The sequence below is a fragment of the Falco naumanni genome, chromosome 13 (genome assembly GCF_017639655.2).
Source record: "Falco naumanni isolate bFalNau1 chromosome 13, bFalNau1.pat, whole genome shotgun sequence".
In the NCBI taxonomy this organism is placed as follows: domain Eukaryota; kingdom Metazoa; phylum Chordata; class Aves; order Falconiformes; family Falconidae; genus Falco; species Falco naumanni.
This window is the reverse complement of record NC_054066.1, coordinates 28,366,311-28,382,240: the sequence shown is the minus strand read 5'-3', so window position 1 is coordinate 28,382,240 and position 15,930 is coordinate 28,366,311. Positions and strand designations below refer to the sequence as shown.

At 40.6% G+C, this 15,930-nt stretch overlaps 1 protein-coding gene across 2 annotated transcripts in view; it reads right to left on the bottom strand.

Moving 5' to 3' along the window:
• Positions 1-15,930, bottom strand: part of VEPH1 (ventricular zone expressed PH domain containing 1) — a 98,225-nt gene that overhangs the window by 71,739 nt on the left and 10,556 nt on the right. For both annotated transcript variants that reach the window (XM_040613523.1, XM_040613522.1), the window contains 4 exons: positions 14,951-15,021; positions 8,738-9,029; positions 6,480-6,695; positions 1,857-2,031 (listed from right to left, as the gene is read on the bottom strand). In XM_040613523.1, the coding sequence (XP_040469457.1) occupies positions 1,857-2,031; positions 6,480-6,695; positions 8,738-8,875 (529 nt within the window). In that variant the 5' untranslated portion in view covers positions 8,876-9,029; positions 14,951-15,021. The remainder of the gene's footprint in view (positions 1-1,856; positions 2,032-6,479; positions 6,696-8,737; positions 9,030-14,950; positions 15,022-15,930) is intronic.

Sequence of the window (15,930 nt, the reverse complement as noted above, 5' to 3'; positions counted from 1 at the left end):
CACACCCCTTGCCTGAGCTCCTCTGGAAGGTGGAGCAGCCATGGGACTCTCAGATTACAAAGATGACTGCAGGGTAGTTTTGCTGCTGTCCCCTGGAAACTGGAATAAATTTGCCTGATCCCTTATGCTGATGGAAGGTATCAGCACGGCGCCTGTCAGCATCAGGGCGCAGTACAGACATTTGCATGTTTAGAAGCTGAGTTCACACTAACTGGAACAGAGTAGTTAAACACTTTCTGAAGAACTCTTTTTTAACTAATAAGATAAGAAACTGATAATGCAGCCAAACAGTTGCCCCAAGTAATCAAAAAATCCAGTTAGCTCTCAAACACCCATGGGCAACAGGCCAAAGTCTACTGTCAGTCTCACTGGTGCCATTAGGCTGAGCCCTGTCTGTGCAGCACCAGAACAAGGCCCTTTGTCTGCACGCTGCTTTGTCAATTCATCCTTAGCAGCTTATCCTCTTGCTTCCCTTCTCCCTTCAGCAAACACACAGTCTTTAAGCGTGGTTCTTAGCCTGCTGCAAACTAACCTTTTTAAGCCCGAAATACAAATTACTGCAGTGCAATTAAGCCACTATGCAGAACAAAGCACTTTGCCTATTCAGAGTGCTCTCTTCCAGTCTGGAATTTCCAAACCTGATGTCCACAGCAACATCTGCTGGTAGAATAACATAAATACACAAAACCGATCAGGCACAGTCACGATGAAACCTTCAGTTGTGGGCGCGTATCGCTTTTCCCAAACCTATGACTATACCATAAAATCTGTTTCAATCTATTTCTTTTAATTAACAGTACTGAGTTACAAGTGGTAATGCACAATGTTAACACATAAACACTAATATCACAAGTCTTAAAAGAATTATCCTTGTGGCTTTATAAGTTGTTAGCAATATTCTGTTCTTGGACTCTGCTCAATTAATGTTATCACATACCTCATACATATTTATCATGTTTATTATACATTCCTCCTTAAACAAAGCAGACTGAAATATGCAAACCCTTACCATAATGTCTTAAGGACAAAATTACTTTCTATCATAGCTGCTGCTCCATAATACACTCTATGTTTTTTAATAAATACAGAATGCACACATTTAATTTGAAGGCTTAACATCTTCATAACAACGTTCTTGGAATAATTAGACAGCTACTGCTACTTATGCTGCTACCCCTACTTGAAGAAAAACAGTGATTTTACTACTGCAGTAGTGCTCTATTGCAACAAATACTGTGAACCTTACTACTTCAACTAAATTGGACTTTTTTTTGTAGAAGTATGAATATTTCTGGCTTTTTAAACCACAAAAGTAAACTGTACAGAGTTCAGCAACAATATTCTATATAAAGCTAATAATATAGGCAAAATTAAAGAACCACTACAAAGCTTTTATATCTTACATCTGACTATTTTGCCACAGAATGGGATTCATTTCATCCCCATTTATATTTTGGAGTATGGCCAATAACACTAATAGAAAGGCTAAGAGCCCAGTAACTGGTGTCTCCTATCATGGCTTATAATTTGAAGTCCATTAGTGCGGTACACTAGCAATACAGATTATTTCCTGCCCTATGGGTCATCCAATCTATAAAGAAACTTCCACAGTCAACAAGGTTCAGTAACTTCCCATATTCTTGAAAGGTCTTCTTTGATATAGTCTATGGTTAGATTGGCTCTCACATGTTTTATCACATGTTTATAGATAGTCTGTATGTCTGCCTTACACAAACAACTACATTAAACATAAAAAACATGTATGAGGATGTATGTGTATATGCCTAATACAGCCTAACTAATCTAATGGTGGGCACGCTGAAGGACTAAATCCAAAAATCTCAGCAAGGTCATACCTTGAAGGACACTTTTGACAATGGTGTCTGTGTGATCAGCCAGCAGATCTGCTTTAGCGATTGCAGCCAAGGATAGATAACTTGACATGTTTCTGCACAGTTCCTTATTGCCCCTCTGAAGAAATTTCACTGCCACTGGAACAGCTAGGGCCATTACTGGAGGTCGATTGTAATTCTGTAAAAAACATGAAAAAGCACTGAAAAATAAGCAGCAGGAAAAAAATGATTAAAACAAAGTCTCATGCTGATCAGAGTAGAAAAACAAAAAATCAAAACAACGGGGGAAGGGGAGGGAGCACGAAAAACATGTCAAGAAAGGTTATGTTTTGGTAACACCACTGAAGGCAGACTTCAAAGAAAGAGCAAGTAAGGAAATCTGAAACTACTGCACCACAAAATCCTAATAACGCACCTATTTTTGTCTTCTGCAAGAGGAGGAGAACACATGGCATGAAGTGTACCAGTTAACATTTAACTGCTGTAACATTTCTAACAAGACATTTTTTGTTTGGTGCTCTCAGAGAAGATGGTAGAAGCCGTATCCATTATCCACACAGAGAATTTTCATTCCAAAGCATAGGAAGCACCTTGGAAGAGTCACTCAGTGCTGTTGACTGGTAAACACTGCTCCCTGCTGTAACAGAGGCATTGCCACCTTTCATTCCTGCCCCACAGTAACGTGCCCCATGCCAACCTCCAGCCCCAAGCAGGGCAGCCCAATGCACAGTCAAGGCTCAGGGAGACAATTTCAAGTACGGGTAAACCTTCACCAGCAGAAGTCACAGCTTCCCTCTTCTAAACTGAAGCGTGTTACAAGCTTGAGTTTTAGCCTATCTTTGCGCTGGCTGAGACTACATGAAGAAAGGACCCCTCTGTTCCCAGAACCAGATCTCATGCTAAGCCACTGGAACTAAATCAAAGGCAAACCAGTGAAATGAGGAAAAGCGTACACATAAGTAAATGTACTGGGAGACTTGCTCACCAGGTAATAGCTTTAGTATTCATCATCAACTTTCCTGTAATAATTAAGTTTTCCTTTTTTAAACTCCAGACAATTTCTCTGAAAACCAGGGTCAAGTGAAATTTTTCAGGACCACTACCTTCTGTCCTCAAAATGGCACCAAGCTTCACCAGTCTTGGGGGTACCTGCACGTACACTTACGTTTCGACATTAAGATCAAAAAAGGTTTTCTGCAACTATTTGTATACATGAAATTGTGTGCAGAGACTGTACACATCTACTGCACATTAAATTCCCAGACATAACTGCCCTTGAAACTAATAGGATATGTTAATGTGTAACTGAGGACCTACATTCTCTCTGAAGCCTCCTTAATCAGTGCTTTTCTCTCTTCTTCACTCAGTTTTTAACATCTCTTTGAAACTAGAGTACATCATTGCTTTTGAATATAATCCTGCAATATGATTATATTTAATCAGCATCTGAAATCGCAAGCAACCGCTGGAGCCCAGATGTTTCAGAAAGCAAAAAATAGTGCAAAGGCAGTCCATACTTAACACATGCTCATTCTCATTCAGCACTGAAAAAATAAATTCAGTCCTGAGAAATAACAAATCTGTTATGCCATATACCCTGCCACGTTGCCTCCTAGGCCAGCTCTGCCTCGATCAGCAGTAAGTGCCTTTGCCATCAGCCTCACGGAGGGCAGGACTGACCCTAATTAAGGTTGCATTATGCTACTCAACCAATGCAAACGAGCCAAGCTAAGTGGCTATAAGGATTTTTCCTCGCAACAGAGACCTGCCAAGCAATAGAGTTCTGCACCTGCTTCAGGACAGTCCCTTTCTGCCAGCCTCTAAGGAAGATGGGGCTGCAGCAGCTCCTAGGTGTCAAGATGGCTCATTGTGGCAACTGTCATATGACAAAAACCTGCATCTTCCATGAGAAAAGCCCTTAAAATGAACAGAGATTTATGCAGCTGCGTGTTTACATCAACATAATGCCTCATTATATTTGGCTGAGTAGGAGCCAAATTCTGCCTCCAAATTATACTCTAGGATTCCACGCAGAAAGAATAGGAAGATAAGGTTTGGCCCTCCAAATAGGATTTAAAAGATCAAAGAAAATTCCAACCAAAGCACAATTTATTTATTTTTTTGCTACAATAAAGATAAAATACTTAGTTAAGAAAAGGTTTGAATTCAGATGGAAGGAGAAAGTTTTCATTTGTTCCATTATAAATATCAGGGCATGAATGCACCCTTATGAAAATGTGAAGGTGACAGTGAAAACCAGATTTCAATAATACAATATAGTGATGCCTGCAAACCTAGTGGACCTCCCTGCTGCTAACATCGACGGAAACACGCTGTGAGATTCAACCCAGCTGTCAGATATTCATTACTACTACAACTATCCCTCATGTATTGTACAAAAACTCATTTATGCCTTCTTTCTTTTTTTATGCAAAGGAACTTTCTGATAATAGCTCTGTTTCTGGGAACAGTAAATGTACTTTTATAACTTTCTCATTTCAATGAACTTTTCTTTTCTTGAAGTTATCTGCCACACAGTGCAATCTCCAAAACATCTGGATATGAGCTAGCTTGATTTAGGTACACAGTTGCCAACAGCACAAACTGAAAGCTTAGACAAGACATTGCATACTTTAGTATTTTTATGAAATATGATTTCTAAAGTACCGCAAAGACAAAAAACGATTTTACAATGTACAGCCTCTTGTCTGGAAAGTTTAAGCCATGCTGTAATCGGTAACCAAATCCAGTTACTGTCCCACCTGCAGGGACACGAGACAGAAAGGGAGATAACCAGCATCTCCAGGAACACATTGCCTATCAGAAAGCACGGCACCTACCAAAAGCAGTGGGGACACGACCCCAAGATACCACTGGCCTGCACAGGATGTGCTACTGTGCCCTGCGCGGGCGTGCAGCTTATGGTTCATGGCTCAGGGATGCCTGTGCAGTACAGAAAAAAGTCTTTCTAAGGTCCATCCACAGTCCTGACCAAACATCTGGCTAGAATATACCTCTGTTTCCCAAACCAAAATCAACAAGAACTTGGGCTTCAGAAAATGATATTTTTCCTTCTTTTAATATTTGCTATGTACTCTTTTTTGTGCGTCTTCAGAGTAAAAGAGTGGGGGTAAATAGAACTGACCATACCAAAGGATTGTAAAGTAAAATTTCATTGAGGCAAATTCAGCACTGATGATATTTTTTCTGAAACTCTTTGTCTCTTTGGACTTTTAACACTTTAAGGCAAACTAGATGAGGAATCTGAGTAAGTTTATGGAACAATATATCCTACAAGGGGCTAAGTAGTACTTTCCATGGGACAGTGACCTACTTGTGCCACTATGGTTTGAATTTTTATAATGCAAGAACTTAAAAAAAAAACAACCACCAAATCAAACCACACACACATCTGATTCAAGAGGCAGAGGTAAAGAAAGGAACTACAAAATAGAGGTACCGCAAGCATCACCCCAGCGCAGCCTGTACAGAAAGGAACTTCATGGCAACTGTTTCTCCACCTGACATGGAGCTGGTTCCCATGGATTGTACCCACAGCTGAAACCCTGGAAACAACCCTGATTTCTGCTTCCACTTAGATAACTGTGCACATAGGTTTCTCTATGGGTCTCTCCAGTGTATTATATTCCTTTCCCAACAAGGAATGATACTGCCTGCACTCCCAGCTAAAAAAAAAACAAGAAACAAACAGAACTGCCCACTCCCCACCCCCAAAATTACCCTGATTTAATACCAGATTCCTTTTCCCCTTTAAATGGCTTTTCACCCTCATCTTACTTTCTTAGGAAGTCTTGGAACAGCCCATTCTGATCCCCAAAAGTCTGTCATATACTAAAATGTCATTGTCTTAATCTTGCATCCACAGGGAGTGATAATTCATAGACTATTGAGTACAAATAGGACCCAACTTCAGCTGTTCTTTTAGCTAATATTTTGGGGACCCAAATATCTTTTTAATCTTCTTGTTGCTGCCTCCAACATGTAGTAAATTATTTTAAGAAATTATTCCTACACTCCTGGCCAGAGCACAACTTCTTTCTAATCCTCTATTTAGAGTAGCAGCAATCAGATTTCAGTTCAGAAGTCAGTTTTCTGTGTTGTATCTGGACCCAGCTTTTACAATCGAAATGTTAAGGGAGATCCTCCTTACTGACAGCATATCTACTGACCTAAATTTCACATCATTAAAATCTCTTAGACATTTTGCTGTTTTCCAGAAAAACTTGAAATAACAACCTCTGCCTTGATATTAAGTGCTTTCAAATGAATCTTTCTGTAACCACAGAGAATTACAGCCTTGTGTCTCCCACTTTAATATTTACATGAAATGAAAATACTTGGAATTTAAGGAGAGTTAGTGAAATCTGGCACTAAACAGTCAAGACACTTCTAAAGATAAGGAAGCTGCCAAAACTTTTGATTCACTGCAGTGGATGTCATATACATGTAATAATATACATTAACGTTTGGGGTCATATTCTTGGTTTTAAATAAATGCAGCCACATTCGTGCACCCTCAGAAAACAAAGTATAACCACATTTCAAAAAATAAAACTGAATAGCCAATAAATGAATTACACTGCCTTGCTTTCAGCTCAGTCTCACCTGCAAGATACAGCTCATGATATCGGATGCAATTTTTGCATGTGGTGTGTCCTCATCTTTACCAGAAGGCTTCAGGTTGTGCTCTAGACAAGACTCCCAGAGAGCCACGAGGGCTTTCCCATGCTTTTCTATGGACGCCGTCTCCCTGATGGCAGTGGTGATGCGAGTGATGCAGATTTCCACCACAGCCTGGTCATTGTCATTGGTCTGGTAGTCCTGGTTAAAATGAAAAGACATTTGCCAAAGAATGCCTGTTCTTTTCAAGGACTTCACAAAATTTACTTGGAGACTTGAAGTTTTTGTAACTGTCAGGTGTCCATTTTCTCACTTCCACCTTTACAACAAACACTTAGCATCATTAAAACACAGAAATTCATCATTCCATAGAGAATTCACTGGTTTAGGTCCTCAATCTCATTACTGCAAGGTGTGGACTATGTTATAAAATGATTTTTAGTAGTCTGTCTCAAAGCATGGCCTTCTTGACCAGAGACTGCAGCCACACACCCTAGAACCACTTGCACAGTCCTCTTATCCCATAACCATCCTAAAACTGAAACAGGAATCATTATATCCCAAATATATATAGCCAAATGCAAGGTCCCAAATATTTCACATCATGTTGAGTCCCTGTTGTAAACACAGTTAGTTTCAATTAGTATCAGTGTAATGTGAATAAAAGTTAATTAAAATAGGCTTTATCACAAAATCCTGTAATCCCCTGTAATTACTGACACAGTTGCCAGGTGGATATGAAATGGCAGCACTCTGCCGTAACTAAGAGATTCACGATACACAATCACCACCCCTCAGCCTAACCTACGCTGTTCCACCCTAAAAAGTAATCAAGATGAAAGACAGACTGAAGTATTAATCAAAATTCATTCGTTTTGCTAGATGAGGCACATACATTTTTAAAAGGCTGGAGCCAAGTTCAGCACCAGCTTGCAGAAGTGCAGCTCCAGAGTTAGCCCTGCGCTGCAGCACGGTGGGGCAGCGTATCACTGGCAGAAGCCACGACGTTTAGGTCTGTCTCAAAGCAATTCTCTGTCTTGCTGCACAGCTAGCCCTCTATGAGCTTTGCTTGGTCTGACAGAATAATCCATGCACTTCATAAAAAAAGAAAACATGCTTTCTCTTCTGTATAAGGTTACCTATTGATAAAGAGGTGAACAACAGCCACTGGCTGGGATGGCACAAGAACAAACCCCTGGCAAGAGTCGTGGTCACTGGCTGCGCATGGCCACAGAGTGGTCCTGCCCGCACTGCTGTGCAACTCCTGACATTTGAGGAAAAACGTATCAAATCCAGGCTGTTCATACAGCAGGAACGGGGCAGCGCTGGAGCAGCTCCCCAATCTCTAGAGCCCTCTGGTGGGAACGGCTGCTCGGCAGTAGGGCACGGCTTCAGCTGCTCAACACAGACCGGTGTGCTCATAAAACATTTTGTAGCAAATCCAGGCATTTTCTCTCAAAAAGTGTATTAGGGGGAATTTATGTAAAATTCCTGATAATCTGTAGTTAGGTGAGTCAAAGCACATCACAGACAGCAGTGGCAATGGCCAAAATATCTTGATTAATATTCTGAAAGACTGCAAATGTAATTGATGTCAAAGAAATGGACCAAAGAGAAAAGCCACACAGCACAGCAGCTGTCCTGATAGATGAGGCTGTTCTTGATGCAACCGGCAATGCCATGATGAATGCTCTGAGAGTCAGAGGTTTGCATGTTGCCAAAACTGATTTCTAAATTCACACGCTATATGACGTGCCAGAAAAGCGGTTGTGAGAACACATATGCGTGGCTAACTGAATATCCTAAGGCTCAAAAAATATTTTCCCTTCCCTTCAGCAGACTGGAAGCAAGAAAGTTAAAGAGATTTGTTTTGTTGGTTTTTTTTCTTGGACAGCACTTTTAAGGACTTTACCAAAACCCATGAGCCTACCATCATACAGAAAACTTTCTGCTGCAAACAGAATACACACTATACATACAACATACCTGTAACCTCCTGTTAATCTTTAATATGCCTTAAATATCTATTTAATAAAAAAATATGATAAAGAGGAAATTGCAATATCTTTAAAGGAATTCCAGATAGTCGGAACTAGATTTGATTACCAAATTTTAAAACCTTACACTTTGCCTGGTGTTCTTGAGTTTTTTAGAAAGTTCTATTGTGCATGCCCCTGTTTTTAATATTTTATTTATACAGTACATTTGATCTCATGAAAAATTAAGGAGAGTGTTTCACTTACCACAGACGAACTAATTACTCTTATTTGCTCAAGAGCTTCTGAGAGGCTTCCTTCGATTTCAGCATCGTCTAAGGAGAAAAGATCCCCTGCACGTGAAAGGTCCTTCTGTGCCAAAACCAGCCCAAACAGATGATGCATGGCTGTGTTTGCTGCTGCTCAGCCAAACCTCTGCATGCACCATGTGCATGAACAACTCAGATGTGGACAGAATAGAAACAGTCCTGCAGACTAGTGATCAATTTAATACAAAGAATAAATCCGGGGCATATTTCAAGAGTTCCTTGGCACCAATCTAAATGAAATAAAAAAAAAAAAGGGAGGGGGGGCAGGGGGGGAAGTAGAATTAGCAAATGCATTAACCGTCACCTTCCAGTTTAACTAAGATTTTTTAGATACAGGATCCCCTGATCCAAGGATGTCCTTAAGCAAGTACCACAAACTGCATGTTGAAGGACCTTTTGCCCTCAAACACTAAATAGCTTAAAATTAGCTAAACAATACATAACTAAATAAATAAACCCACATTTTTCTCATTTCACTGCATATTACCTGAGCAGGAAGGTGACTGGACTAACTCATAAGGATTACAAACCGCTTTTCTGTGGTCAGTAGCAGAGCAGAGCTAGAGGAGGTGGGTGAAGCCACATCATTTGTTTTCTGAGTTGTTGTGCCTTGACTCCAGAAATACACTACTAGCAAGATCAAGAAGATAATGATTTTTGTTTAGAAAAACAGTCAGTTTTGTTGCCAAAATGATCCCTGCAGTCTTTTCAACTCATGTAAAACAAACACTTGGCTGAGTTGAAACTATGCACTTCTTGGCTGGGGAATTTAATAGAAGCAGAGTCAAGTGGGGCTGGGCTCAGCACCACACACACACTTGTGAAAGAGGACAGTCCTGTCCTTGTGCCCCAAAACTCTGGTGTTTAAAGCATCTGCTGAAGAGACATTTGCCTTAATTATAGGAGTTTGTTCCTTCCACATTTCAGAAGCACTATTTGTTATTCCAAGCCTGCCAGAACTTGCGTCATGCTACATATACCTTTGAAGTGAGGGTCTTCAGGCCCAGCCTCATTGCACATGACAAAGGGACTGACAGCACAGGATCCTTCAAGCCCAGAACATCCCGTAGGGCTTGGACACCCTCCCTGGACTTTGCCATTTTTTCCAAGAAAAATGTCTATCCTTGAGTCTCCCAGGGGTCTCCATGATGGCCCTTACCAGTAGGAACACAACAAGGGCAATGCCTCCTCCCTCAGCTCCCAATTGCACTGCACTTCTTCCATCCTTTCCTACCAACACTAGTCACAATGACAAAGAAACCCACAAGCCACAGTTTCTCAGCCCCAAAATGTGTCTCTAAGTGCAGAGCTCCACGGGCTGCTAGCATTTCAGGCAGAGCTGCAAGGGAAGCGGGGCGACAGAACAGCCTGCTGTGCAAGCCCCTACTGAGAAAGGGGGGAACTACAGAGGACATTCACCAGCACTCAGCAGCCGAGCTGGCCAGAAGCATACTGAGCTTCTGCCAGCCAAAGGGAACGCAACGACAGTGCCATGGCCCTGAGTAAGCTCAGATGCACAAGAAAGGAGAGGTTAAAAACTTGAATGCCTCTGTGCCCCGGGAAGCTGCTGCACAGCTCAACAACCTCACACCAAACAAGCACTGCTCAATGGTCACCTCAAGCTCCCTTGAGCTTTAACTACATCTGTGTTAGCAATCTTTTGGTACACAAATGAACATGCTCACCGCTTCAACACCAACACCTTCCACATCACCAGTATTTTCTCTATAATGAAGCGTGTGGAGACAAACACAGCGTCAGAGCAACTGCACAGTAGTCTATCGTTAGTTGCTGTTCCGTGAATCAAAATGTCTTTCTGAACTGAAGTAAACATATATTTATGTCCTTTACATTTACGTATGTGTATATATGTATGTTCTTCACATTTAGGTATGCAATGATCTGAAAGTTTCAGCCACTAGTGCATGTCTTTGCAGGAATACAACAGATCCATGACTACCCAGCTGACAGAATTATGACATTAAGGTACACATAAGCTAAATATGATAGTCATTAATCTGAGAGTTTGAGTTGGCTTCAAACATTACACATTGGAAAAGCAGTTGCTAGAACTGGATCAGTCTGCCTTTGTGCACATTGCTTAAATGATCTAGTCTGTGTTTTCAGTGAGTAAAATTTCCCTGTAGCTTTACATAGAGGAAGGAGAAATGCCTCAGATTTGGCATATATTAGCTCAAGTAAAGCACAGTGGAAAAGGTAATCTTAAGAAAAATAGGCTAGTCATAATCTGGACAGAGTGCATAAGAAGCTGAGTAAGTGTGAAAAGTTAAGGACTCAAACATCACTTTTTCCACACAGTCTTGCGTTAGGTGGAGCTGCTATAGAAGTGTACAGCCACAGCCACCCCGACGGCACACGCCAATCGGGTCAGGCAGAGAAGAGCTCCTGCCCGCTGCTGCCTGCCTGCTGGAGCACGTGGTGGCCTGCAGGAAGCTCTGTGAGATGTGTATCTAACCCAGGCATAGTTTGACATGAGAACATGTAGTAAAATACACATTGTGTCACAAACAAAAACTTCCCTTCTGTCTTCATTTATTCATCTAATACAGAATATTTACCGATTTTGAGGCTAGGAAGAGATCTGTCAAGCACACCTTCTAGATGGCCCACGTGGATTTACAGCCAGCTCCTGTAGGTTCTTCTCTCAAGCTGATGAACGAAGTACTACGTTGTCACAAACTAGATCAGTAAAACTTCTTTTTTGAGATACGAAGTACCCTTAATCACTGTTACTCTTTTATGCTTTTTTTTTAGGGTAGGGAGGGGGAATACAAAAAGTCAAATAAAAGGCCAAACCAATGCAAAACACTGAGAACCTTCTGGAAATGACTCAATGAAACAACTTCTATTTTAATAACCTAGACAGCACCTTGCACTTAACCTGTAATAAGTCCAGTTGTAGGTTGTTTTTTTTAAATTTCCCCAAATCTATCAATATTTCTACACCAGACTTAAGTTTGATAATTTGCAACAAGACAAGAGCAGAAAAGAGCTAGTAAGATAGCAAACCCCAAAGCACAAAAGGCTAGATCTTCCTGACAATTGCTGTGGCATAAATCACTAGGCACCAAACTGAAGGGGATGCTGTTAAGCATGAGGGAGACTGGGCTCATCATACCCATACTCAGCAATTCTCAAATTCAAAAAACAAGTTCAAAAAGCCACAGACACAAGCTGATTTTACCTGTTCACGATTCCATGACACCCTCAATGATGGTTACAGGTGCTTGTGTTCTTGGGAAGCAAAGCCTGACCATTTGTTTTGCTCTCCTGCTACCCCAGGCAGCATCCAAGGGCACAGCAAGTGGAAAGCTGGGGAATCGGGTGGCAAGCAGTGAACCTGAAGCTGTTAATTGTAGTGCCAGCAGTAAGGCATTTCAGGAATGCAGACTAAAGCAGCCTAAAAGTTACAAGGGCTTCGTCAGGTGACTAAAGGAACCTAAATGGAGAGAGGCCTTATCTCTGAATGAAATGCTCTGTTTGTAGGACAAAATACAAAGCCTAGTCCACTTGAGGGCAGTTGTTTTTAATAGAGAAAAACAGAACTCTCTGTGTTAGTGGAAAGCTATCCTTCCCTGGGAAGAACATAAAAAAAAAAAACCCTCAGTAAGCTCACGCTGAAAGAAAAAGGACAAGTGAACAAACTTGCTACAGAAGAGATTTTCTGTCCAGAGGAATAAATGCTATCATTCTGTAACACTTTACATTAATACAAAAGAGGGTCTGAAGTTTGCTTTGGCTTTTGACATTACTCTCGTAAGTAGCACAACAAACTCTGCACACAAAATTTGGGAAAACGCTTGAGGAACGAAGCTGAACCCTCCATTTGATCAGCTGTGCTGAAATACAGTGGCCCCTTCTTAGCCTTTTGAAAATTATATTCTGTTTGATGTGCTTCTGCAGAAAAAGTTTCTCAGAAAGGCCCTGTTCTCTACCTGATGAACAGACACTTTTCACCTAAGTTTTATAGACATTACTAATGACAATACAGAAAAACATTTACTTACTATAAGCTCTTTGAAATGGAATTATAGCAAATCTTCTTAATAGTTACATTGTGTAACAGTGCTGAAAATACTTTTCTTGTATAGGTCTTAAAAGGAAAGAATTGTCCCTTAAGCATCTCCTTGCTCACTACAAGATTGCACTGCTCCCTACTAATAGCTAGCTGGCACTGAAAAAAGGAAAAACATGATACACATGTCATTTATTTAAAATTTGTTTTTAAAAAGAGGTCAGGTTGGATGATAAAACTGCTTCAGAATATGGTTCCTGAGATGTCTTATGACCTTGACTCCACATCACCTATCAGTATCTTTTCATTTAGATAGGATTGTAGATTTAGATAGATCACTGTATCTGTCAGACCAGTGCCTGAGATGGATCAGACTTCTATTTGTGTCCCACGTACACAAGCAATGGCACAAAGGCAAAGGGTCTCGCCAAAGCCTGTACACCCTGCAAGGCTCCCCACTGGCACACTGTCTGTGGGGCTTCACAGCAGGAACCCGTACCTTCCTATGGTCAAAAACGTCAGAGACAAAGCAGTGACTCCAGCTCTTGTAAGCAACTTCAAGTCACCATTATGAAGGGAAAAAAAAAAGACTTAGCTCATAACACAGGCCACTTCCACTGGTTCATAGTGCAGTCCCACACCTAATTCAAAGTTTTGATTGTGATTTTCAACACCTAGTTCCCCTTTTCATGACAAGCTGAAAAAGCCCTACATTCCCGGGACCTTGAAGCTGTTCCCCTCCAACTCAACTTGCTGGAGGCACAGCATTTTTACCAAAGCTCCTTATCAGAAGCAATCAGAATAAAAGCTAGCCTGACAGGTTTCAGAGCTTGAAGCAATTGAATTGGTTTGTTTGCAAAATAATTCCCCCAATAATAGAAGATTAACAATAAAAATTCCATGTAAAAGGGCAGTTGGACCTAAGGGCATCCAAAAGCCAATTGAACTTTGAGCTAAAAGACTGAGTCTTACAGTTTATCAGGAACTCAGATTCTGCAGAATGACATTAGAAGGACAAGAAAAAAGAAAGAAAAAAAAATCTGTTAAATCAAAGAGAAAGGGGAGAGGATAAAAATTTTGTGAATTTCCTTCACTGTAAATTTAAAGAAGTTAGAATAATTTCCTTAACTTTCAAAAGACTTGAAATGTAAGTATGGTTACTTGATTTTACCAGATGGTGCTATCTCACTGAAACCAAAAAAGCAACCCCCAAAGAATGGTGCAATAATATTGCTGATCTATTTCCATGCTAAGCAACATAAATCGAGAAAACCCTCACTATATTTAAGGAATTTTAGGAAATGCAAGCCACCTAGAATTCATGTTAAGTGAACCTCGTAGTATCTTCTAGTTTGCTCACTGCAAAGCAAGACACAATTAAAACCTTACTATACTGTTGAGCTGATCATGTACATGAAGTTACATAATAGTACCTCCTTCTGAAATGCTGTAAGTCCTGAGCTAACTCACCCCCTGCAGCAAAACGCAGCACCCACAGCTGTCGGGGATGGTCCCCGCGTGCTCAAAGCCACTGGCCAGTTGCAGTTGAATACATTAGGAGACAACAGGCTGCAAACACAAACAATCCTCTTGCTGGAGTCACACTGAAGACAGATGATACTCCAAACCCAGCACACAGCCAGGGCTCCCCAGCAAATCCAAGATTCATTTAGCACTTCCCAGACCCCGCTCTCCTCTAACACTCTGTTTGCCATGGGCACCATGCATGTCTCTCAAATGCTGCAGCACAGCTCCTGGCTGGAGCACTTCCAGCTGGTGTTTCTTATTCTGCACTGAAGGTCCAAACTACCACAGGCACCACAGCTTTTTGATAAACAAAAGGTAACGTTCATTTTCTGAAATATTAAAGAAAGAAATCTAAAAGTTATAAACTGAGCACCCGGTTCAAAAAAGTAACTTGGATTTAAGTAGCAAGTAAATGACACAGGAGAGGAAGGCCATCTGAGAATTGTCCTTAAACAGGGACACTTGTGTTAAAGGACTGGGAGGCCAGAGGTCTTGCTTTATCACACCAATCTTGGGCAAATCATAGCCCAATGCTTTGACTACTCTATCTATAAAAAGGAAAATAAAATAATAACAAAAAATTCTTACCTCGCAGACATGTTGCCATGCTTAATACTCCGGGTTGCATGAAGTGCTTTGGATGCCTTGGATGAAAGAGACTATAGGAAAGCAAAATAGTATTAGTAACTCTCTGCCTTTTCAGCACTCTTGTGTGCAGACTATAAAATATATGCTGCATGATACATCCAGGAATACAATTGTGTATTTCACAAAACAGGGTTTAATATTTAGGACATGGTCCCATAAAAAGCCAACAGGACAGCAGCTCTACTAAACCCTGTGGGAGTTTGTGATATTATTCACACACGCATGGATTGAACAAAGCAAGGTTTAGATTTACATTCTCTCTGGGGGTGGGGACAAATTTTTTCAACAACTGCATATTTAGCTTTATTTTACTTTTCCATGAATAAGAAAAAGATTAGAACTAACTTCAAAGCAAACTTCTATTCTGTGCATATATGATAGGATTCCCTTTTCTTGAAATCCTTCTCCCCCATTTCACAGGAAACATCTGTTTTGTGGAATGAGAAAAAGTATGTCTCAAACAGTTACAGAAGTTTGTAGTATCTCCAGGACTGCTGGATACTTCTTCCTTCCCCACACGCGCTCATACAGGAAAAAAAAAAAAAAAAAAAGGAAAGCCTAGACACATTTCCTAGTTATTTTCAGCCTGAAACTTTCCCAAGAATATTCACATATGCAATTTATGGACAGAATACTGCAAGATATTTCAGAGAACCTTTTTCCTTCCCCTCCATGTTACACTAATGACTCGATTTATTTTTATGTTTGAAAAGCATTTACTCAGTAAAATAGAGCACTCTTTCAAAACTTTTAAATTAAGTTCTCACATTTTTCAGTGAAAGAAAAGGATTAAAGATTATATTGAAAGAGCATCATTTTCACACAGGGTGAATAGACTACAGCAGTTCCCATGGGATCAGCTGCATATATTTAAACTCTTCCCACAAGACAGCCATTGTTTCCTACAAGCCTCTCTGTTT